Source organism: Falco peregrinus, chromosome 1, assembly GCF_023634155.1.
Source record: "Falco peregrinus isolate bFalPer1 chromosome 1, bFalPer1.pri, whole genome shotgun sequence".
Lineage (NCBI taxonomy): Eukaryota > Metazoa > Chordata > Aves > Falconiformes > Falconidae > Falco > Falco peregrinus.
Window position 1 is genome coordinate 127272419 of NC_073721.1, and position 24811 is coordinate 127297229.

The 24811-nt window shown below is 55.6% G+C and overlaps 2 protein-coding genes across 4 annotated transcripts in view; both read right to left on the reverse strand.

Annotated features, from left to right (window-relative positions):
- Position 1: 1 nt before the first annotated feature.
- On the reverse strand, positions 2–7902 carry CTSH (cathepsin H). The gene is made up of 12 exons (XM_055817392.1): positions 7764–7902; positions 7582–7613; positions 7356–7461; positions 7194–7264; positions 6616–6720; positions 6206–6292; positions 5275–5330; positions 4069–4150; positions 3923–3991; positions 3407–3513; positions 1443–1568; positions 2–803 (listed from the first exon to the last, which is right to left on the reverse strand). The coding sequence occupies exons 1-12, from the start codon at positions 7834–7836 to the stop codon at positions 728–730; spliced, it is 990 nt and encodes a 329-aa protein (XP_055673367.1). The 5' UTR covers positions 7837–7902; the 3' UTR covers positions 2–727.
- A 97-nt stretch (positions 7903–7999) lies between these two features.
- RASGRF1 (Ras protein specific guanine nucleotide releasing factor 1) overlaps positions 8000–24811 on the reverse strand; it is a 41862-nt gene continuing 25050 nt past the window's right edge. The window contains exons 12-27 of one of the 3 annotated variants that reach the window (XM_005239415.3): positions 24673–24809; positions 23293–23375; positions 22367–22615; positions 21577–21947; positions 20324–20449; positions 19488–19658; positions 19069–19175; positions 18252–18364; positions 17545–17605; positions 14880–14983; positions 14403–14487; positions 13908–14105; positions 13068–13147; positions 11842–11959; positions 11437–11505; positions 8000–9050 (exon numbers count right to left, since the gene is read on the reverse strand). In XM_005239415.3, coding sequence (XP_005239472.1) covers positions 8958–9050; positions 11437–11505; positions 11842–11959; positions 13068–13147; positions 13908–14105; positions 14403–14487; positions 14880–14983; positions 17545–17605; positions 18252–18364; positions 19069–19175; positions 19488–19658; positions 20324–20449; positions 21577–21947; positions 22367–22615; positions 23293–23375; positions 24673–24809 — 2165 coding nt within the window. In that variant the 3' untranslated portion in view covers positions 8000–8957. Of the gene's footprint in view, positions 9051–11436; positions 11506–11841; positions 11960–13067; positions 13148–13907; positions 14106–14402; positions 14488–14879; positions 14984–17544; positions 17606–18251; positions 18365–19068; positions 19182–19487; positions 19659–20323; positions 20450–21576; positions 21948–22366; positions 22616–23292; positions 23376–24672; positions 24810–24811 lie in introns of all 3 variants that reach the window. The other 2 variants (XM_027789559.2, XM_027789558.2) reach the window with 2 other exon arrangements.

Sequence of the window (24811 nt, forward strand, 5' to 3'; positions counted from 1 at the left end):
CACCGGTGACGAGTCATCTTTATTCAAACAGTGGCAGATTTTAGCGTGAAATAACACACAACAAAAGGCCTCCCTCCTGACACGCAGCCTTCTCTCACCCTCAGCTCTTTATAAACTATTGGTAATAAGCATCTTGCTTTCTTCATTGATTCATAAAATAAATTAATCCGTTTCTTCTCTGTTTGCATTAAAATACCCTGATTTTTTAATACAAAAAATACTAAAAACATTTAATCAAAATAGATAAAACATACAAATCACAGCAGTCATCTTTCTCTAGAGAAATGAAAAATAGCCTTCAAAGAAAATAAATCTCAAGAACATCTGTCAACTGGGAAACTACCACATGAAGGAAGGGGTGACTTTGTTGAGGCAGCATCTGGTAGCTGCGTGACATTTCCACCACCTAAGCAGCTGCCATCCCTCCGCCACTGCTGACACCCCCCAGCAGAGGTGCGGGGCCCCAGCTGGCACTGGGAGCAAGGCACACCGCAAGCAAGCACATAATGCCAGAAGGAGGCGAGAGTCTGGCGTTCAGTGTGGGAGCAGGAGGTGTAGGTCTTCCTGCTGCAAGAAGCTGTATGCAAGCAGAGGAATCTACCAGCAACATAACTTTCTGCAGACAGGTATTACTTGTTCTCACTTTCTCGATTTTAGCACTCAGAAATTTGCATACAATCTGTTGTTCCTTTTCCTATGCCTGCTTTCCCCAGCCTGCATTCTCCTCTTACACCTGAGGAACTGGGTAAGATGCACAAGCAGCGAGACCACACATATTCTTGCCACGTTCAATAAGAAAGTACCTAAGAAGAGAAAGAAATGTATATGAGTGAGTATTCCCTCCTTTGGCAGAGTCAACACAACAGACAGTGATACAAGGCAACTGCTCTAATTACATGCTAGCTCCTTCCTCACACCAGGAGCAAATACCTGTGATGGAGCTGTTACTGCCAGTACTTAGCCAGGCAATGCTATCCCTGTCCCCTTTTATCACAAACAAGCAGAGTTAGCACCCAGCTCCCAAAGATTTCACTTGCAGCTGGAGATATTCGTGGAACTGGAGTGAAAACTCACTCCCAGCGCAACCTGGCACAACCCCTTCTTTGGCCACATAACCACAGAAGAGGCACGGTGCTCTCCTGACAGCAGTATGGTGGCTCTCCATGCATTGGCCGAGACCCTGGCTACTACGGCAGGTCTACTGATCTGAGTCTGCTCTAACCAGTCACCCCAGGACTAGTTCATAGAGCCATGTCTCCTTCACTGCTGAGGCTGGGATGATTTCCCGTGCTTCCTCCCAGAGTATGAAACAGCTGAAAACAGAAATTTCAGTTTGAGCGCATAAGGGTGACCCAGGGGCTGTAGAATCCCATGCACATGACTGTCCTTTTACAAGGTACAGGAAGACTGTGGTGGGTTCGGTAGTGCTGGGAACTCCTTACCCATCCATGCCCCACATCGGGCCCCAGGAGTTCTTCACAATCCAGTAAGGAGTCCCATTTTCTTCTCCATACCCCACAGCAAGGACAGCATGGTTCACCTTGTCAGGAGTGTGCTCACATTTTGGGCTGCAAAAGAAATGGAAAAATAATGCTGATTTGTTGCATGAAAAAACAGCCTATAATTATGGATTAGCTGGCATTCTCAATTGCACTCCAACTGCAAAAAGAACTAATGCTTACTCTGAACTTCCAGTTGTGGGGAGTATGGAGGAAAGCCAAGAAAAGGAGATATTGCTCTGTTTTCTCGATAGGCTACATGGACCTTTGATCCGAGTACCTGGTCTGGCCTTTTGTTCAGAATTAATGTCAACATTGTCACACAAGAACAAGCCACAATGAAAACAATGAGCAAAGGAATTCTTCCAATGAAAACAAGCTCTTAGTGCATCCCAGTAATGGTTTGTTCTGCCCTGAAGTTCAGGGGCACTGTTCTGCATTCTACACAGGGAACAGCGAGTTCCTCAGTCTAAATACACATTTCCTTCTATTTCCTCTGAATCTCCAGCTTTTAAATTGCACTTGAGGAAAGTTGCTGCCTGTGATATAAAACAAGGCAACACAAGGTACAAGCTCCCGTCTCCTGAGCACCTGTTTTTAAACATTTTCCAGTTGCAGGTTAAGATCAATAATCACCACAACAGATTTACTTTTCTTGAATCTGTTAATAGTTGGTCTGGGGACCACAGGCTGAAAACACTGGAGCATCAATTATTCCATAAACTCTGACTTTAAATCTACCTTAGACTGTAAATCTACAGGATAACTTGGTGTGTTCCTGAAACTGGAATCCTACTACAGTATCTTGATCATCTGCCTGCTTTAACACCTTAAACCTGCCCATTGCTGGCCATTAATTTTGAGATTTCTGTCTTTATTGCAACAGCAAAGCTACCTGAATTCACGGTGCTCTCTACTCTTTCCCTTGCAGCTCCCTGGGGCACATCACTCATGCTTAGACTCTTAGTTTAATTTTCCCTGCAGTTCTACGTGACTGAGGATTCATTACTCTAAAACATTTTTCTAGTTCTCTCCAAACACACATTTTCCCCATTTCTTGCCTAACAGAAATCTATCCTGCCACAGTTAGCTTCCATAGTCTTTCCAAAATATAATCATCACCCTTTTAAGTAGCTTTTTGCCTTGGCTGTAGAGCTGACACAACACTCAAGACCTTCTGCCAGGTCATTTCAGGTCTCACCATAATTTTTCCATCTCTGCTGCTTTTCTTACATGTCCAGCTGCAGAGTGGCAGGTAAGTACCTGATGGGATTGACACAAGGTGCTTGGGGACCTGCCTGCGCTGCAGAGAACAGCAATGCAGAAACCCCCGCCTTAAATAACACAACCTGCAAACGTACCACCTCAGGCGCGGTACAGCATGAAGGCAGCTACACAGCTTGCCACCACCCCTCTGAGGTCTAGCACTGGAAGAGCCTTGTAGAAAACTTACTTTGGTTAGGGCTTACCCTAAGTAAACTAGATGTGTTCAGCTGCAAGACCTGGGCTGACCCTGCCACCACCCACAGCTCAGACACGCATATCAGCCCTGGGACAGGCTTCTCCCAGCTCTGCGGCAGGACTGCAGAAGGATCTCTCAAGCTCACTTGACTTGCTGACCTTCATTCCAAATACAGTCTGGTCTTCAGGTTGGACTGGTTCCTAGCAGTAAATTGTCTGAAAGCACACTGTTCCCTCTTCCCTGTGCTGTGTTCTCATCTCCCTGGGAAATCGATTTATCAAGGCTCAGTTTACTTATGTTTTCTATTTTCTATTTAAAAGAAAATGCAAGAAAACAGTCCAGTGTCCCTGCATCCATTGCTGTACAGCAGAAGAAATGGGGATTCAAACAATTCCGGTCCTACACCTTCTCCTCACCCTCACCTCCCAAGTTCAGAAATACTCACTTTGAGTAGACTCCTTTTCTGTAGTGCATGAAGTTACTTGTCACCTCAAACGCAAAGCTCACTGGATTGTGCTTTCCCACAGCTTCTACCATGCCATCCTCGTCATACTGCAAGAGGAGGATTCCAGGGTCATTGATCTCTTGATTATGCTGGGACCAGTCAGGATCAGCAGACCAGCAGTCAGAGCACAGTGGGGATGGCTAACCCTGGCTTTCCGCTTACAAACAAACAGGTGCTGCTTGCATTGACAAGAACCCAGACCTTCTTACAGCTTGGAGGTGCACCCACTGTGGAAAGCAGGCAGAGACCCTGTGCCTGTATTTTGGCTATGGCACTTCGTTGTTGCCACCCTCAGGAAAAGGAGTCACCAGTGTGTATGCTGTGTGCATGCCAGCAGCTTGCTCCTCTCCCAGGAGCAAGCAGGCTGCAACTTGCACTGCAGAGCCCAGCACGCCTTGGGATATTCAGGCTTGGCACAGCCCTGGAAATTCAGAAAGACAGCCCTCAGGGCCTTACCTGCGTGATATTGATAACATCCTTGACAAATGCAATAGCCTTCTCTGGCTGGAAGTTGCAGGTGCCATTCTGTGCAGACAGAAAGGAACTGGTGTTAGAGCCTGCTCTGCCATGGCAGAAGTGTATCTGAGCTGCGCTGGAAATACCTTGGCCCGGTATGGGTAGGTGTCCTCCCCCATGAGCCCTTTGTTATACAATATGTATTCAAAGGCTTGGCTTGGCAGGCCCCTGCAAGACAACACAGCCGGAATGCAGATTAATTAGGATGGTAATGCTGCGGCTTCTGCAGAGCAAAGCCATCAATATTCCCCCGCAGTCCTGCAGACCATTCCCACAATCTAGGGGGAAAGGAAAGGACAGTGTGTATCCCAGACCCTCTAAAGGCATGAACTCCAGTCTGTCCCTGCAGTATCTCCCTGCCTGGCACTCAGGCCTGGCCCATCATGCTGTTTGCCACGGTCCTACACAGGCATGGGAGGGCCTCATTCTCAGGGGTGCCTGATCCCTGGGGGAAAATGCCAACACAGGGGCCCCAAAGGTGTGAGGCCACCTCACCCACACAGCACCAACTGTGCTAGATCAGCTTTGCAGCCTCACACACTGAAAGGTATTTTTCCTTAGCCTCTGCCCAGCCTGGCTGGGGTCTCCAGCTACACAGCACATGGAGGACAAGGGACCCACATCTCCAGCAAGCAGCTGCTTCTTTCCCTGGCCACCTTCAGGGAGCACATCTCACAGAGAGAAGAAAAGGAGAGTGTGATCAGCCTGCGCTGACAAGGAAAGGACTAAAGAGGAGTCACAAGAAAAATAAAAAGCACCAAGACCGGTTTTGCTCAGCTCTCTGAGCATTCCTCAGGGACTGCTTAACTTACAGAAAACAAGATTTCAGAAAGCTTTATTTTCTGTCTTCTCTAGCAATACCAGTAGGAATTTACCAAAGGGGAAGCAGAAGTTTCTGTGGGTTCCTTAAAGCACCACGAGATGCATGTGACCCATGAGCAGAGCAACAGACAAAACTCCTCCTGCTTTCCCTGAGCGTGTTAAACCCTGGCTACATAGCACCCGTGACTGCAATATCAGAAGACACTGTAACAGCAAATTATCAGAAGAAAAACTGATAAACAAGAGGAACAACAGAAGTTAAGAAATGCTAGAGGTTTACATTCTAACATCTAGGGAGGGTGAAATTAAAATGAGCAAACCAAACCCAAATTCTTTTCCCTGACACATCTCAGCCATGGGAAAACAAACCCCATTCCTAGACCTGGAAGGATCCAGACATCCAGATCTTGAGAAAGGCTGTCAGTCATGGAACATAAGATACTCTCATTTCTATTCTTTATCTTACTTACCCACTGCAGCCGTGGTTGTTAAAAGCCTGGGCACAATCAACTAACTGTTGTTCTGCCTACGGAACAAAAGCGTTTTGAGTCAGTATATATTCAGCACCTTATTTGGAAAAAGTTAGACAAAATGCAACCTGTGCAGCCAGCAACTGAACAGCGTTGGTTTTATCCATGCAGCTGGCTGCTCACCCATTGTGAGTGGGAATCACCCGGCTGAACAGCTCCATGTCCCAAGGAGGGGGACAAGGAAGACTAGGAGCTGGCAGCCCAGCAAGCTCTGTCTGCAAGAGACTTTCCTCCTCATGCCTGCTGGGACACCATCCCACCCACGGGAGCGCTGGCTGAGATTTCTTTCAAAGGTCAAGTTTGTTTTTAACACACCCCATCATTAGGCATTCCAATATGTCATATAAGTGGCTACTGTCTTTCTAGTACTTCAAGAATGTAAATCCTCTTGGAGTTTAAAAATAAACAGTCTCAAAACTGCTTGCAGCAAGCTGTTTTGCAGTGAGGAGTTCCTGCTGTCTGGCAGCACCAGAGAGAGCTCTAGCTAACTGGGCCTGCTCACCACGGCCGGACCCATCAGCCTCCCATCCCTCTGGTTTTGTCTTGCTCCAAAAAGGGCTCTGCCCAAGCCCGGGACTGCAGGACACTTGGATCCCAAGAGGGGATGGTGACAGGCACATCCTCAGGCACAGAGAGCTCCCAGCCATGCCGCCCCATGCCTCCCCAGCAGTTCTGATCGGCTTGTGAAGAGCTGCAAGGTGTCTGCAGAGCCAGGGGTGCCTGCTACAGCCACATGCAGCGATGTGCAGCCAGACTGGGAACAAGCAGCCAGCGGCTGTCCCGGACAGGAGTGGGCTGGCTCCGCTGGCAGCCCTGGCAGATAATTGGAGGCAGGACTTGCTGTCAGTGCACAGGAAAGAAAATCACTTACCAGATAGAGGAGCTTTCCTGTTGCAATAGCAATAGCAGACTCCAAACATCCTGTGGTGGAAAAGGTCCAGCAGCTCCCACAGGGGCCCTGCATTAGGAACCAGAGAGAAGCTGCTCCAAAACGTGCTGCAGGGTCACCGGCCTCCCCAAAATGCCAGGGCCAGGGCTGAAGGGCAGGTCAGGAGCACAGCGCTTCCACGCCCTGCCAGCAGCTAGGCTTCACCTTCTGCTCAGCCCCTGCCCAGGGGCCCACAGCCTCCCCCTGTCCCAGCGCACCCTGACCACAGAGGGGCTCCCAGGGGGGCCCCCTTCCCTGCAGGCACACACCCTCCAGCACAGAGCCCTGCCCGCTGTGGAGAGGCCCTCTCCCAGCCCATTCTTGGTGCATGACCGATGACACACACTCCTCACCTGGTTTTTCACAGGTGTCACAAAATTTCCCTTCTTCCTCCAGTCGATGGAGTCAGGATATGGCCCAGAGCTGCGCAGGAAATTCCCCTTTGTGGCTGAGCAGTTCTGCAAGCGAGGCAGGAGGGCTGTGGCGGGGGGAGCGGTGACTGCCACGCTGCACGTGCAGCCCTGGCCGCCCCATGCAGCCACTGCACCTGCAGAGACCTGGGCCAGCCCTGGAAGGGCACGGCCACCCGCACCCCCGGCAGCGGTGCCCAGGCTGCTCAGGGAGCTGCTGTCTCCCCAAAGAGCCAGGATTGGGCCTTAGATCTACCCATAAGAATACACAGCAACCTGGAAAGCTGAAAGCAGAAGTGACAACTCGGCTGGAGCCGGGGTCAGGAGGCAGCTGACAGCCGAGAGGGCAGGGGATGGGGGGTTCACCTCGCCCTTACCCAGGCTCCGGCCGAGCAGGACACCACACTGATGGCAGGCAGCGCAGCGAGGGGGTGCCGACCCACACACAGGGGCAGAGCCCCTCGCGGCTGGGGGCTGCCAGGCCCCCTCCTGCCCACCCATCACCCGCTCCCGTGATTTACCTGGGGCTCTCTCCACAGGTACAACTTTTTAAATTCTGCGAAGGTCAGATCTGAGAACTGGTTGAGGCCCACTGGAAGGAGGAGGAAAGGGGAACACGTTTGGCTTAGTAAGGCCCGGCGTTCCCAGCCAGAGCGGGCCGGGGGCTGGGAAACGGCTCCTACTCTGGAAGCTGTGGTTGCCGGCGTTGTGCTCGTCGATCTGCCTCTTGTTGCCCAGGAAGATGCGCAGCCTGCGGGGGTACTCGCCCGGGCCGTACCGCCGGGGGTTCTGGGGGGGCAGAGCCCGTCAGCCGCGCCCCGAGGTGCCGCCGCTCCCGCGCGGGCCCGGCCCACCCCAAGCCCCGGGCCCCGAGCCCCGGCCCGCAGAGCAGGCGCCCCGGAGCGTTACCTGCAGCATCCAGGCCTTGAACAGCAGCTCCTCTGCGGGAGAGAGCGGGGAGGCGTCAGCGGCTGCCCCGGCTCGGCTCGGCTCCCCCGCCGCCGCCCTGCCGGCCTACCCGCGGGCCCCGGCCCGGAGAGCGCCCGGGGCGCCGAGCCGAGCCGTGCCCTCCCCTCCCGGTGCCCCGTTACCTTCGGCCGTGGGCTCCCCGGCGGCAGCGGGGGCCAGCAGTGCGGCCGCAGCCAGCAGCACGGCCCAGGCCATCTTCGAACCGGACCGGGCCGGGCCGGGCCGAGCCGAGCCGAGCCTCTGCGGGAGGGGCGGGGCAGGGGGCGGGGCAGGGGGCGGGGCATCCCAGCGCCCAGCAAAGGGGGCGGTGTCTGCGGCTCCGGCGTTAACCCGCCGATAAAAACATCACAAGTCCCGGTTCACCCTGAGATAGAATAGATTTATTAGCAAGAGGTAATCAGGAAACATATATTTTTACAAAAAAATGGAAATTTTTTTTTTCCAAACAAGCTGTAAGTTGAAATAGTTTTAGGGCTTGAAAGAGAATTCTCATACCACGAGGTATTGCTTACAGCAAAAGTGTTCTGGTTGTCAGAGTGGAGCATGCCTGCCACTGTAAAGTTAAACTGTGTTTATATACTGTACAATGTAAAAAATACATGGTAATATTCACAGAATAAGCACTACATTACTATATTCCTGCTAGAAGGTGGTTAGACAGGATTACAGTATATGTAATAAAAACACTCGGTCATCTTCTTCTAATTCTACATCATGTTACTCATAGTGGTCACAAGGTATACGGATCTATAGCATATCAACAGAAGCTTGTCATGAGCCGTATGCAGCAAGGAGAGTCGAAGGGATGTTTCCATCTTCCCAACTTAGGAGGGACCCGGGGCAGCATCCGAGAGGCCCCCCCAGTGCCCGGCCAGCACAGGGGGGTGGCACAGAGAGAGAGGGCAGCTTCACGTGGAGGGATAAACTTTAATGTGTTCTCTTCCCCTGCCTTACAGAGTTTGCCCAGGGATGTCACTGCCGAAACGGCCTGAGCAAGAGCCGCCCTGCGCTGCCCGAGAGCCCCGTGGGAACACAGGGGTTCCCCTGCCCGACCGCCAGCCCCCTCAAGAAGAACAAATGACAAAAATAACATCATCAAAAAGAAACCAGGACTCCAGCAAGGTGTCGATGCGTGAAACCTTAAACGATGCGGGAAATCCTACGCGAGGTCTACTGCGGCCTAAGGACGAGGGGGGCTGTTTGCTTGGAGAAGCACATACATGGAAGTCACTCCAGAGCGTCCAACAGAAACAAACAGATATATACAGTATGGTATAGCGAGTGTACACGAGCAGCCACTGGCCACTGCTCCGGGCTCAAGAAGGCAGTTTGGGCTCTATTCGCAGAGAAGCTTCATAAAGGGTTTCTTCGTCCATCACAAATGACTGGTCCAGCAGGTACTGTGTCACCTGGGAAAATGAGAGCCAAACCGTTACCGGCTTGTGAGAACAGAAAATCCCGATAAATAAGGTGCCATGTGAATGGAGAACGATGTTCTTGCTGCAGAAATGCTGCTGATGGGGCAGGACATCTGCTCCAGTGTTAACAGAAAATCTGCTTGCAGTTCCTGGCAGATTTTTCCCAAATTACTTTTTGGCCTTGTTAGCAGCATGGCATGCACAGCTGATACCAAAACGGGGCACAGCCCATGCCCGGGCAAGGTGCTGCACTGGGGGTTCAGAGCTGGCCCGCTTCCCTCACCTGGGAAGCACCAGCAGTGCAGACGGGGCTTCATCCCATCACCCACAAGAGCATCTGGGAGCTTGTGTACAGCTGTACCCCAGCTCTGCAGGGAGGCAGGGCAATATGCGGCCACGCACAGCACCACCTGCACTATCCTTGCCCGCTGGACTTGGTGCAGTGTTTCCAGCAGGGTGTCTCGGGGCAGTGGGCTGCCTTCACAGATGCTGATCTTCTGAGCAGGAGGAGCCGGGAGGAGGCAGGGGTTACCTGGGGTCCCTGGCTGTGAAAGGCTGTGATGTCAGCCCAGCCCTGGACAGGTACTGATGGTGCAGAGGGCAGGGCTGGGGCTGCCTGGTGCTGCAGAGGATAAAATCAGAGCCTGCAGCTCCTCAGCCTCTGCCGGCCCGGCCAGGGGTTGTGGTCCAGAGGGACTTGGGCTGCTCCTGCCACTGCACACAGAAACTGGCACCATCGGAAAGTGGTTTGGCCCAGCCTTATCACAAGTAACACAGTATCCCGGGCACTGGGAAGGTTTGGCAGATGCCTGTGTGGCAGCAGCACTGTTTCGGAAGGGTTGCTGTTTCTGGAGAACAGCAGTTGCTGGAGACAGTAGAAACCCTCACAGCAACCAGCCCAGTTCCTGGGCGGCTCTGCAGTGCTGTGGCAGAGGAAGTGAGAGGGTGGCTGAGACCTTTCATCTCACCACATGTGTGGGGGCCACCACGAGGCACTGGCCACCCAGCACCAGGCTGCGGGGGTGGTGGGACATGCTCTGCTCCCAGCCTGCACCCCCAGCCTGGGGATGGGGGTGTTGCCCCAAAGTAGCTATTTCTCAACATCTCCAGGGCAGGCTCTGCCAGTGCCAGGATAACTCAGCTGCACATAGAGTGGGGGGGCAAGGGGGATGCAAAGTCTGGCTCTGCTCCAAGCAAAGCATGCTGCAGGGCGAGGGGCCACGGAGGGAGGCGCAGCCTCTGTGGCATGTCCCAGCTGTGCAGGCAAGGAGCAGTGCATGCATTTCATAAACACCCAGAGGAGCCCCAGGAGCACTCTGGCCATGCGCCACACTGCCCGCCCTACCCGACAGCTGTCACATCTGGGTGTAGCTGCTGTCTACAGCAATGCCTCTGCTGCAGCATCCTGGGGGAGACATGGGGGAGCTTGCTGCAGCTGCTGCAGCCATCCTCCATCCCCTGCACTGCTGCTGACAGCCTCGAGCAAGGCACAGGACTGCTCCTGGCACAGAGGTACCAGCCACACTCCTGCTGCAGCAAACGGGCAGCAAAGGGCAAGGGAGTGCAGGATGCAAGGGCAGTGGTCCCAGAAGCCACCAACACTTGTTGCTCATTCCCATGGAAGGGCCCCACGGATGGGAAAAGGTACAGCTACTCATCTTGCTCCCAGGTAAAACGTGAGCTCTGCCTGAACTCAGGACCTGGAGCTGCTCTCCCGCAGGGATGGAGACCTCTGCAGCAAGACCCATGCCCGTGCTCTTGCAGCACACAGGTCTCTGCCTCAGCCTGAAAGCTGCTCACAGCAGAGGACGGCTCTGTTCCCAGCGCCCACCCGCTCCCCAGGAACCCTTCCAGGCTGCTCCCCTGCCGCACTGCCTGACCATAGCCACGCTCTAGCCCCAACTCGGCCAGGCTGTGCCAGCCTGATGACCCTTGTGCCCATGATCACAGTGGCTTGCAGAAAGACCCAGAGTGAAAGGGCAGTCCTGTCTGCTGGGAAGAAATGGCAGCAAAGCTAGGGACAGGCAGGGACAGCATTGGCTTGTTCTGACCAGGGCTCAGACAGCAGGAAGCTGTGTCCTTTCGCTCTGCCAGCAATACTGTGCAGGCGGTGAGCTCTTCATGGTTTGCGTGGCAGCGCACACGTGCCGAGAGGAGCTGGGAGGTTGCTACACGTCTCCTGTGCCTGTCCCACTCCGTTATGCCTTGCTTGACACAAGCCTCCACACCTGCACTGGTTCTGCTAGCATTTTCCCTCTTAAATTTCTTACAGAAGCATCATATCTTCCCCAAAGGAGAAACTGAAGGCTTAGACGCTGTGATTCGAGAAGGAGATGAGGAGGAGAGGGAGTGTGTGGCTCTCGGGACAAGGTTGTACCTTAGGCTGGTGCTCAATCTTGTAGGAGGTTTGCTGGAACTGGCGGATCTCTCTTATGATGTGTGAGATCTGTCCAGAGATAAAACACAGCAGCTGTTTACAGCACAGCCAGCACCACCAGCACCACGTCCCAACACCTGGGAGGTGGAGCGCACTCAGTTCTTTCAGCCGCAGCATGATGCAAAGGGCCTTTTTGCTTCTTCCAGGCACATCCCTCACCAGGGACAACCCTGCTGCATGCACGCGTGCAGGGGGACACATGTGGCTGCCAGGTGCTGTGCAGATGACAGCTAGCTATGGAGAACTGTGCAGGACAAGCACAGACCTGGCCAGAACCACAGCACTGAGCCACATTGCCACAGCCCAGCCCCTGCACGCCCACTGCAGCAGGGCTGGGAGACTCACCATCCTCATTTTGGAGAAGTTCACCAGGCCATCCTCGGTGTAGTTTGGGGTCCCCTCCTCAATGAACGCCAGGTCGGTCAGGTACATTCCCAGGTAGGGGACGCAGGGAGGGTCACAACTTCGGAAGCAAACCAGAAACAAGTAAGAAAGAAAAATACCTTGCTTGGGGGCTTTGGAGAGGGGGGTGAGTGGGACTCCACAATTAGCAGAATTGGAAGGATTCTCTCTAATATACATAAACCCTAGGATGAAGCGTCTCCCCAGGAAGGCCGCTGGTCTCCTGGGTCTCATCCTGCAGCCCCTGTCCCTGTGGGCAGGGCAAGCACCAGCTGCAGCCATGCCCTGCACAAAGCCAGGGACTGCAGGAGGTGAGTGGGGGCAGAAGGCTGGGAAGACCTTTCGAAGCTGCCCCTGTAGTCAGTGAAACCCCAGCCAAAAGCCGAGGGCAGTGCAGGCACTGGGCTTGCCCCCCACCTTCACCCTGTACCCCAGCCCAGTCCCCAAGGAGGATCGCTGGGTGCTGCTGATGGGACACAGCCCACGGGTGTCTGCCATGCACACGGGGATGCACAAGCCCATGGGGATGCACCAGCTCCAGGGCAGCTCAGCACCCCGTTCCCCACCCACATGCATCACTGGGCTCCTCAATTTGTGGGACCAAGTGAACACCAAGTAACGATGATTTGGGGAGCGTGAGTGCCGGCAGAGAAGCCCAACGCTGTCCCTGGTCTGGTGCGGGGCTGGCTGCTATTGCAGCACCGCCAGCTCTCTGCTGTGCAAAGCTCCGACTCGGGACTCCCCCCGGTGTGCTGCCAACAAGGTCCACACTAGCTGGAATGACATGCACTGGCTGGTGGGAAACCGTAGCTAAATATGGTACATTTTGGGGGTTTAAACTATGAGTCTGTAAGAGGAAGGGAGGAAAAAAAGTTTTCTGGTGTCTGGCAATGATTTGCCCCTTTGCAATCCCTTTTATTCACATCTTTCCTTACTGCTCCTTGGAAGAGCGGCTTGTTACTTGGGATCACTTTGCAAGCACCCTCCTGTGCCTGCTAAACAAGAACTGCTTTCGTGCAGGCTCTGAAATGGTCTTGTGAGCAGAACCCTAGCCTGCAGGGTGGGAGCCAGGGTGGGCTCTGGGTCACCCAGCATGGGGGGGCCCTGGCCTGGCTGTCAGCAGCCCCCTCGCAGCAGCAGCTGCCAGAGGAGAATCATTGTTCACTCACTTTTTCAGTGCCTCCCGCAAGTTCTTGAACCTGCCCTCCGATGACACCAGCTTTTGCAGCTTATCAATCAGAGCCTTTGTCTGCAAGAAACCCAAAGTGTCACTTGAAGAAAGCCCTGGAAGAAACCCCCATCCCTGCAGCAGGGGTGTGTGAAGCCGCCAGGGCACATCACCCCCATCCAGCTGCTCAGTCCCCTTGCAGGTACAAATTCTGCCCTGGCCCTTACACCCAGCTCCTGGTGACATCCAGAGGAGCTGAGCAAGCACTTGAAAACAAAGTTCCTCCAACACGTAATAAAGACAGGCTATGCACTTGCTTCCTTCCCCTGCCTCCCACTTCTGCCTTCATCACTGCCTGTTTTAATTTATGGGTTTATCACTTCGCAGGAAAAAAGATGGTGCTCCAGATTCAGAGGAGCCCACACAGCAATTCTGGCTTGGCAGCCCCTGGCCTCCATCAGGCTCTGCACCATGCAGGTAAAAGCTATTTCTGTACCAAGTAACTCAACACAAGGATTCATTTTGCTCATCCATAATTGGTCTGAGAAGCCCAGAAAATCAGTTTAAAGAAGCATCTGTACGTGCGTATACAGCTACAATGACTCTTTAGAAAAAGTTGCTTTAACTGCACATCTGACCTGCAGGATGAATGAACCTGACAGCAACGCAGGGTCTGAGCAACTTGCACACCACCTCCCTCCTGGGGAAGACCTACAAACCCCTTACTCCATTTTCTAACTGTTTTTTCAATGCATGTGTCTTATGTCATGCCAACACCGTCACACCCGGTGCATCAGACCCCTGCTGCCTCCCCCGAAGGGGGTCAGCCCCGTGCCCATACCTGCTTGGAGACCTTGAGCCAGGTTTTCTTTAGGCGGAAGATGGCACTGCGGTTGAGGGAGGAGGTGATCTCCAGCACCGCGTTGTAGTTGTGCAGGCACCTGCAGATGTCCGCCACCGCCACCCACTTCTCGATGGCACTCACCCGCGCGTTGATCTCCTCGTTCCGGAGGATCTCCGACGCTATCAAGTTACTGACCTTTGGGGAGACACCAGGCCCAGCCCAAGTGTTAGGACAACTTTGGACAACAGCTATGTGCCCTCCAGCCTGGCAGCATGTTTTAAGATTTCCCTTCACTGCAGGAGCCCCAGAGGGAGCAATTGCACCAGCAGATGCTCCACCTGCAAGGGGTCCCAAAGGCATGTAACACCCATGGAGCATGGGTGGGAGCAGATAAACCTCATACATCCCAGTCCCTGGCTGATGCTGGGAGCAGGTTGGCTGCACTGCCTCATCATTGCCTGTCTCCCCAGCCCCCACTGTGGCCGCACTTACATCATTAAAGTGTTTTGTGTTCTTCATGATGTAAGGAGTCCTTTCGTTCTTCTCAAGCTTCATCCAACCTTGCCCAAAGAACTCTCTGCAAATGACAGCGTTCAAGTCAACATTTATTTCCCATTTTTCTGGGACACCCAAGCCCTGCAAGCTCCACTGCACCCGCACGGGATGGAGATGCCAGGGCCTTTGCCCCGCACGCTGCCAGAAAGGGACTGCATGGATGCACTTGAAAGCACGACGGACACGGGAGGCTCTCCCCCAGCCAGGCACCTCCGGGATGCCAGCAGATAAGCCACAGGATCAGGCCTCACATTTGGGCTTGAGCCCAGCCTGAGCTACTTGGAAAGCGGGGTCGGCTGGGAAGACTTTGCACCCTCTGGGTTTAGCCCAGGTCAGGCTGCCTGTGGGGCAGCAAGTAGCTGCAGAGCCCTGGGCGATCAGAGCAGCCCTTCCTCGCTCATGAGGATCACTCACTCATACGGGATCTTCTTGAAGACCAGGTGATCCAGCAGTGTCAGCTGTTCTGCTATTTCCAGGGCTGAGTGGTTTTCAAAAGGTTCTGCTTTGACTCCCTCAGCCTGAGTGACAAAGGCAGTGATGAGGACTCGTTGCTTAAGAGCACAGTAAGAACTTCTACATTTCATGCACAGAGAATCAAAGCCAAAGTCAGGCTCCCATGCCAAAGGCTTTTCCCCAGGAGAGGTGGCATGTGTGGTGCTGTGCTGGTCCGATGGCCCAGAGGCACCGCATCTTGCCAGTGCTGAGAAGTGCTGGCTTCACACAGCCCTGCAAACCCAGCGGTTTTAATTACGTTATCATCCATGCATATGTACAGACACAAAATTAACTAATCTTCTCTATTTAAGTAATTAGGTGTCAGCTACAAAACGGATCCCTGCACACCAACTTCTGTAACCGCTGCCTTTTTGCTCTACATCTGTTTAATTAATAAAGCGCCAGGGGATCCCAGCTAGAGCAGTGCTGCAGAGCTGCTGCCTTGTGCCTCTGCCCAGCAGCTCGGTCAGCCTCACCAGCACTGCTCCACCAGCACCCATGGGGCTGGCAGCTCTCAGACCCTGCTGCTGCTTGGGATGGCTGTCCCAAGGGATGTCCAGAAAAGCAGGAGAACAGGAGCATCCTCTGTCCCTGATGCCTGGCTCTGGCCAAGCGGCACTTGCAGGCATGGGGGGACTTGGGGTTCTCTGTGCTTGGAGCCACCTGGGCTGACAGTGAGTGCCTTCAGCCCCAGACCTGCACAGAGCATGCATGGGCTTTGGGGTGCTTTGACACAAACACAGCCCAAACTCACGGTTCTCCCAGCAGGGAAGTATCTAAAAATGTGCCACAGCATCCCTTCTCCTGGAAACAAGCAGCAGCATCTCTCCTGTCTGGGTCCCAGGAAAGGGGTTGTAGCAGCTCCATGTAGCAGCTCCCAGCACAGTGGGGGCAGAGGAAAGAGGGGCTGGGCTGGCATCGTGCAGGGACAGAGACGGGGACCAGTGGGTGGCTCTGGGGATGGAGCTGTGAGGGCGGAGGTGCAAAGCGCAGAGTATGCGGGGCAGCAGGCACAGGGTGTGTGCACGTGCTCTGCGCTGCCTCCAGTCCAGCCAGTTACTCTCACAGGCAGCCCAGACCCTCCTCCTGGCTGCCCTCCCCAGCACTGCCTGCAGGCAAAGAGCACAGGCAGGGCCATTTTGCTCAGGGCTGTTGCACTGAACCACCAGCTGCCACATTGCAGTGTCCCCTGGCCAGAGCTAGTGGTGCACAGGGACAGTGGTGCCAAGGGACCACGCTGCTGGGTGGCTGGGGTGCAGGACCTGGGGGCAATGCCATGGACCAGCTAAGCACGCTGCTCCGGGGTGCTGCTTCTCCCTGAGGAGAGGCATCGCCTCCCTCCAGCACCCTCTGCAAGGAGGGGTCTGGGAAAAGCAGAGTGGCTCCAGACACCCATGGGAGCCAGCCCGGCGAGCACGAGTTAACAGCTCACTGGAAAATCCCCTCCTGGCTGCAGGAAAGGGGTTGTGAAAGTGGCTCCCAGGGAGCAAACCCCCACTGGACTTCCCCTGCGGGGGCTCAGCGGCCCATGGAGAGGCTGCAGGGAGGTGGGTGCACACCGGGGGGTGCAGGCTGCAGGACAGACCCTGCCAGAGCGCGGGGTGCTGCTGACAGCAAACACTGGGTGGGCAAGCGGCACCGGTGGCACTCAGCAGCACCCTGCACAGTGCAGGAGGGCTCTGGCACCCTGGAGCAGCCAGCGAGGGCTCAGCACATGGCACGATGCACACACCCAGCTCACAGAGAGGGGGTCGGGGAACCCACAGCCCCCCTCACCCCAACGGCCACCCCAAAAACCAGGGCACCCTTGTGTCCCCACCATGCCTTCAACCACAGGTCGCTGCTGTGCAGCTGCTCAGATTGAGGGGCAGATTGAAACCCTCTGGTTTCATTTTGTCTTCAGAGGAAGTTTCCAGTGCCCATGGTTACAGGCAAAAGCTTAAAAAACAACCCAAGAGGGATGAGCCACTCCAGAAGCCAGCCGGCAGACCCAGGGACAGAGCCACTGTTGTTTCAGGTGCACCCGGCCAATTTAAAGTGGCTCTTGGGTTTTTCTGGGAGCAGATTTTGGTGTGTTTTTTTTTTTTAAATGCAGGAAAGCAGCAAATGCATTGCAGCCACTCTGATGTTTTTAAATCCATTGCATGTTCCCAGGTCTCTGCTCCCGGGGGAGCAGCACCGACACCAGCAGAGCCAGCACCCGTCACTTGGAACCAGCATGTGGCAGCACTAGCACAGGTCTGGGGACACAGATGACTGGAAACCCACAGGGTTCTCCTGTGTCCCTTGGGCGGGCACTGGCAGCAGCGGGCAGGCACATCCCTCTGCGCACTCCAGCCATCCTGCCAACGGTGCAGGAGCACTAACACGGCCAGTGGGCTGGATCATTGCTGCCTTTGCCTGTAACAGATCCAGCTGTGCTCACAGCTGTCCCTGTCCCCAGAAAACCTTTCCCTTCTTTGTAGCCATGGGCTCAGACAGCAGGCTTGGAGAGCTGGGTGCACTAGCGCACAGGGATCCTTACCTGTCCCCCTCCCACCACACCGAGCTACCAGGCGGAGTGACAAAGGGAAAGGGTATTTACCATCTGTACGACCTCCTCCAGGGTTATCTGATTGTCTCCTGGATCTTCCTGCGTCAAGGTCCTGTGAAGGCATTAAAAGACAGTGTTACTCTGGCTGGGATAGCATCAGAGCCGCACAACCCCAACGGGGCTGCAGCTCATGACTTCATGGTTTTTCACAGTTTTTCACACTCAGCATGCACAAGAATGTTTCTAAGTCCCATTTCCCATTTTAAAGAGAAAAAAACCCCTTAACCAAGGCCACAGCTGGCCCTGCATGCATCACTCCTGCCGCAAGACACGACTTCCTCAGCCCCAGCATGGGGTGGACACGCTCCTGGGTGGCCAGAGCCTCCCCGCTGCCCCGAGGAGCCCAGAGCCCCTGGGAGGGGCAGCCGCGGTGCTGTCCCACTGCCCAACAGCGGGCAGGGCCACGTGCTCGCTGGGTTCACCACCGCACCTCAGCCATGCCTGCACACGTGCCTGCACAAGGCTGGGGGGTCACACCTCGCCCATGGCCCCCACTCAGCTCCCGATGTGCTGGGGAGACGGATACGGCCAGCACTGCCCATCCTCCTCCTCGGCACCTGCTGAGCCCAGGCCCTGACTGCAGGCACAGCCCCTCCTGCAGCCCTTGTGCCCTCCTGTCCCCAGCGACAGCGGGATGCAGTCACCCAGCACCCGGCACGGCATCCAGGAAAAGCAACCTCCCGCCCACCGCCCTTCACCTTATGATGTTGGCAGCTGCTTTCCTCTCCTGGGTCAGGAGCTCGGGATCGTGAATAACCTCCTCCAGAAAGCTGATCACCCTGAACTTCAGCTCCTCGTTGGTTTCAAAGTCCTGCCACAGCCGGCACAGCCACAGTGTTAATGCACTATAACATGAGGAACTGCAATACCCAGCAGCTCCGCTCCCTGCCCGTTTAAACCCGGCCAAGACCGACGGCCCCACGGTGCCAGCGTGGGCGGCTGCTTGGCCAAGGGCAGAGGATGGCTCTTCCCTACAAAATCCCAGTCTGCAGTGCCCGGCAAATGGGAACTGGCCAGGAAAGCACCGGGCTCATTCTATACCTGGCCTGGGAGAGGCATGGGGGCTTTCCAGTGACAAACAGTATAGCACTGCTCCCAGTGTCCCCAGCAACCCACAGCAGAGAAGGACAGGGACAGCAAGGAAAACCACAGAGTGTCCTAACCCTGACCCCAGCCTGAAACCCCCTAACAGAAACCAAACCCAAGTACTCCACTTCCACTTAGCCCAGCCTGGGGGTGACTGTGGATCCCGGCTCCATTCCTTTGCCCACCACATATGCAAACACTGCAGCCCAATGCCTGGTCCCTGGCTCTGCACCCAGGGCTCCCAGCTCCCCTGCTTCCCAGTTTCATCCCCTCCCCAAGTCCACTCATTTGCTTAATTAAAAAAGAAGTGCCAAATTGTCATTCCAGCTGGAGCCTGGCTGAGCCACTCAGCACACAACCAAATTCACACCGGCGGGGAGGGAGGGTCCCCACGGTGCCAAGTCCCTGCTCAGCCCCCCCACTGCCCACCTGCGAGTGTTTGGAGACCCAGTGCCGCAGCACATTGAGGACACGGTTGGTGGCAGCTCTCCGGATCACGAACTCCTTGTCCCCATTCCGCTGGTCTGTTGGAAAGCCTGAAACTGCCAGCAACCCCTTAGCACAGCTCCAGCTCCATCGGGAATAGCTTAGGGCTGCTGTCAGGACTGCAGAAGGAGCAGCCCCACTTCTCAAGCATCCCTAAGCTGTCACTTAAATGCAAGTGCTGGGGAGGCTCCGTGTTATAAGGCAGCAGGATGCCTGGGGCCACGGGTGCTGGACTGTGGGTGCTCTGGGCTCCCCTAGTAGGGGCTGCCTCCCAGGCAGGGAGGGAAACCCAGATGAGTAGGGTAGAAACAGGTACCCCAAAAATGCATCCCTGCTTTCTCAGCAGCCCTGGGGCAGGGTACCTGCACTGGCGAGGGACATCCTGCGGTACTTCTCCTTGGTGGGGGTCCCCTCGTTGGCCCCTGCCGTGGCGATGGCGAACGCGGAGGCAGCAGACAGGGCACTGCGGGTGCTGTCGAGCTCCCGGCAGGACGTCATGACCACGCCGTTGTTGTAAGAAAACAAGGAGAAATCTGGGGCAGAGAAGAAAGCCAACACCACTCCGGCTGCCACCGCAGTGCCAGCCGGCTCCCCTCCCGCAGCCCTGGCCCCACACGCCACCCCCCCGGCACACAGGCAGCCCCCTGTGTGGGGGCAAGATGGAAACAGGGCTCGTGGAGGTGGCGGGTGCAGATGGCCAACACGGGGCTGCTCCTCATGGAGAGCTGGTTTCTGCCTGGCCGCAGCTGGGGCAAAGGAGATGGGCAGCTTTGGATGCCACTGGTGACGCCACAAGAATTCATCCAGCACAGCTCTAGCAGGAATTAAGCCAACAGAGTGCTATAGGTGGTGTTAAAATAGCTACAGGGGAGACTCAAGCAGATAAACTGATGCTTGATGCAGCCCAGGCTCACATCTCAAGCAGCATAACTCGCTCCTAACTTGTCAGATCAGTCCCGAGTGGGGAGGAAAGGGGTGAGAGGACCCCGTAAGATGTGCAGACCAGTTCTGTGGCACAGGCAGAGGGTTCTGCATTTCTCTGCCCCCTTGCAGCAAAATAGAGGGTAAAGTCCTGCTCCTTCTCATGTCTGCTTCAGTTTTACACCTGCACCTTTAGCAGCTCTGCACGGCCAGGTTCAAGGGCAGCAGGTAGCCCTGGGTGACCCCTGAGCAGGACAAGTCTTGGCTCACTTGTTACCTGATGAATTTTTGCACTTGATGGACTTAGGAGTTGTCGGAGATTTTGTTGGGGAAGCTTCAGCTTCTGCTTCATCACTCTGGTTGGGATCCGTGTCCGACTCTTCCCTGACAGACACCTCTGAGCCTGGGAGGAACAGGGAACACATTTACCATCACCGCTGGACACATGCATGTTGCAGCTGCATTTTAGCTCTTCCAGATTTTCCTAAAGTCAGAATCGTTCCAGCTGGGCACACAGCAACTAAGTACAGGAAAGGTACAGTCCTGCAATTACTTTGGGGGTTTTTGGAGTGCTTTTTTTCTTTCTGCTGGTGGGTTTTGGGTTTTGGCTGATTATTTTTTGTTTTGTTATTATATATATAACTTAGCTTTCAGGTAGCACACAACCCACGGGAGGCAGGAGCTCTCTGTGCCATGCATGGTGCATGCAGTGCCAGCTCAGAGGCTCTGCCCAGGGCTGGCAATGGCAAACCGGACCGCGGGTGAGCTCCAGCCCATGCATCCCATGCACAGTGACAGAGCAGGATGCAGTACCTCCCTCGCAGGGTGCAGGCACTGGGAAACCACCAGCTGCGGGAGGAGCTGGGGCAGCCTGTCCCCTGACCTCCAGCTGGGCTGTCCCCTCCCCTGGTCTACAACTGCCCCACAGAGCAGCTTCCCCCCTCTTGGAGCCCCTGCTTGGGCACCCAGGTGCAGAAGGTGCTTACACAACCCGCAGCCAGGGACAGGATGATGTTGAGGTGCGAACAGGGATGCTGCAGCCTGTTCCTGCTTTTGTTAAAGACAGGGAAACTGCTGTCCTCCACTGCTGTGCTGTGCTCAGAGCCGTGACCATAGACGTCAGCACAGGGATGCTCAACGGAGCAATGACCTGTGGCCTTTGCGATGTTTTACTCACCCGGTTCTGACTGCCTCCCCGCAGTACCCTGTTGCTGAGGCTCCTGGTTGCCACATCACACCAGTCACTGCATCACCAGGAGCACCACCACCACCGCTGCCACCACTGCCACTGGTCTCCCCAGTGCGCAGGGGACTGCTGCGTGCCTGCTCGTGGGGCAGGGGCTCCCTGCACACACACCCCCTCACCAGCACCCACTTGGGCCACCTGCTGCCACAAAGCCCCTGGGCACAGTGTGCCCGAGCCCCTGCCCATGTCCCTGTACCTCCTACATAGCACCCACCAAACCCAGCCCCCCCCCTGCTGGCTGCCAGGGCTGGAGCCCACCCATCTGCAAATCCACAGCAACTTACTTTGCTTGCTCGGCAGCGACTCCTCTTGTTTTTCTGAAGCTGCTTCTCCTTCGTCAGGGATTTTATTGGGATAGTTACTGGACACATACAGTTTGTTTATGTCCAGGGTGGTCTTACTGAAGGGAGCCATGGAGGAGTACATGCTTGCATAGCCGTTGGAGGAGCAGCTCAGAGCAGCCAGGTCCAGCGCCTTCCCTCCTGTGATGATGGGGATGTTGAGGGAGAGCTTCCTCCGCCGGCTGGGGGATGAGGACTTGGTGATGGAGAGAGGAGGAGGTGAGGAGAACTTGCGGTTGGCTCTGGGGGACTTGGGGGGCTCGCCGTACAGCAGCTTGTTGTTCTGGCTGTTTGCAAACAGGAGCTCCAGGGACCTTGGTGGAGAGACAGGGAAAGGTTGAACTCACACCTACTCTGCCTGAGTCACAGTGGAGACCCCACACCAGCAGCTCTGGCAGCGCTGGGTGTCCAGAGCATCCCCCCAGGCCCAGCAGAGCCAGCGCGAGCCCCTGCTGCCCTGCTCACACTGCCCAGCCCTCCCGGCGGTGGGGACACCCACCGAGCTCGGGTTTATCTGCTCCCCTGATCTGCTGGTCTCACAACTCATGGGGAGCAGGGGAAACAGCCCTGGGCTGGCACCAGGGCCAGGCACATCTGGGGTGGCAGAGGACTGACAGGACAGAAGAGGGGCTGGAGGAGCAGTGCCGCAGTCCCGTCCCCCCCATAAACCCTGCCAGTCCTTCAGGACAGGCCACCGGCACAGGCACTGCAGCGATGCCACGTGTGGCCTCACCGTGCGGGGATGGCACTGATCGGCTTCTTGTAGATCGTGATGAGCTTGTCGAGGACGACCAGGGCAGTGGTGAAGACACGGTACGAATGCAGGAACGTGTTCAGAAAGTCAATGCTCAGGAACCGCAGGTCTGTCAGCCTCTCCAGGAGCCGTTCCACGCTTGCATAGCGGATCTGCAGGACCTTGCAGGAATTCATCGTTTTACTGAACCTAATGTCAACATCATCACAATACAAGCTGGCATCAGACCTGCAGAGAAACAAGATATCTGTGGTTCCAGCCTGGAACGAAACCAAGAGACCACGGGAAGCAGTATAGGTCCTCGGCAGCAAAGGAGCCTCCTTCGTACAGGGTGCCCCTACATAAACCGCAGGCAGGGATATGGGGGAAGCATGGAAGCCTGCACCCCAGAATGGCTGCAAACACTGCAGAGGTTTGTGCAAAAAATGTGGAAAGCCTGTCACTGGGGCACACTCACAAACCAAGACTCTTGCCCGTGCCTGACAGCAGGCCCGCAGCAGTGTGGGCAGTTGATGTAGGGGGGACACCCTCCACACTGCCCCCTCCCACCGGCTCTGCCTGGTCCCCCTTGTGCCACACATGCGCCTCCTTGGGCAGCTCTTGCACTCCAGCACCCATGGGGACAGCAGCCCCCTGTGCCCCTCTCTTCTGGTGCTTCCACCTCCCTGCTCCCCCCCAGCTTTTACTATTTTTATTTTCCCTTCAACCTTCCCACCTCCCCAAGCACAGTCCCACACAACTCTCCTCTCCCAGCTAATTACCGCTCCTAACTACCACGCCGACAACAGCGAACCCGAGTGCCTGAGTGCATGGGCAAGCTGCTGGGCTCCCAGGGATCTCGGCAGCGCTTGGCTGCCGTAGGAGCTGTGCCGTGGAGCGGGGCAGAGCCCGGGCAGAGCACTCACTTGATCATCTGGGGGACGGTGACCTTGGAGTTCTCCTCGAAGGCATTCATCATGAGGCCGTTGCAGCGGATGTTGTCCACACACTGGGAAGAGACACGGGTGGGAAGTGGGAGAAGGCAGCGGCGGCGATGCCGGCCCTGCTGCCCACCTGGCTTGGACGTACCATAAGAGAGCCCAAGCCTGGTCTTATCCTGACCAGACATCCTGGCTAACTGCATCTACCGCGCCTGATGGAGGACCGAGCTGGGAGGGCACAGCTGGGAAGGGCAAGACTTTTGCCTGAAAACAGGAGCTTCACCATCACAGTCCTGCATCCCTGTTCTGGGGAAAGCATCACGCAGAGCTGCTCCCCAGCTCTGCTGCTACAGACCTGGCCCAGGCTCAGGGTGCGCTGGCAGACACAAAGGTATTGCGAGAGATGCCAGAAACCTGCTCTCATCCTTTACTGCTGTAATTGAACTCCCCTCCCTGCCTGCACTGCTGGATGCTCTCAGAGGGAGACCTTGCGAGCACCAGAGCAGCACTGGTCCCTTCCCTGCCAGCTCACCACCCAGGGCTATTCTGGGCAGGAGCGTGGGCTGGAGACCCCCATGCAGGCAGAACTGACCCCAGCCCCGCACAGTGGGACCAGGTGTTGCTGGCTGAGCCACCACCTCCCTGCGTGGGGCCAGGCCCCAGCTCCCCCCACAGCCCTCGTCAAGGACCGATGCTCAGCAAGGGTATGCAGACAAGGGCATGGTACAACAGAGGTGGCCAGGAGGCAATCCCTATTTAATCAATAACTTTTCTCTTCCTCCTACCTGGGAAAAAATATCTTCAAAGTCATTTGCATAAAGCAAATGAAGAGCAGGTGTAAATTGTACCACGTGTCTGAGTCAGAGCAGAAATCCAAACCATGTATCAACACGTGCAGGCAGAGCACTGATAGGTAACTCTGCTCCCACCTGCTGCAGCTGCGTCACCTTCCTCCTCCACCTCCTCCTCTTTGAGCTACCAGACACCAGAAAGCTTTCAGCAATGGCTGGGCTCTTGGTGCCCCCCAGCTCCAAGTCACCCTCTGCATGAAACCGCTCTCCCTGGGTGCCCAAGGCTTGGGGGTGCACCCGGGCTGGTCACAGCAGCCTGATGCAGCAAGACCTCAGCCTGCAGCAGGTCCCGAGCACCCCGCTGGCACCAGAACGCACCCAGGGTGCAAACCCAGCCGGGTGCTACCGGCACAGCCACAGCCCAAGGGCAGGCAGCAGAACTGCAGCCACGCAGCAAATGTCAAGCATTAATTCTGGGTGCCCAAAGCCACGGCTGCAGCAGGAATCCTGTGGTGGCTGCCCATCCTCAGGGACTTGGCGCCCCGACACCTCCTCCCAGCCAGGTTCATCCTACCTGGCTGATGTCACTGGTCCACGCAGCCTTCTCCTGCCTGGATGAGGCCACGAGGATAACCGTGAAAGATGAGGAATCTTTTGGCTCCACCACGATTTTGAAGTCAAGATGGTCGATGTCCTGCCCTGATGTTTTTGCT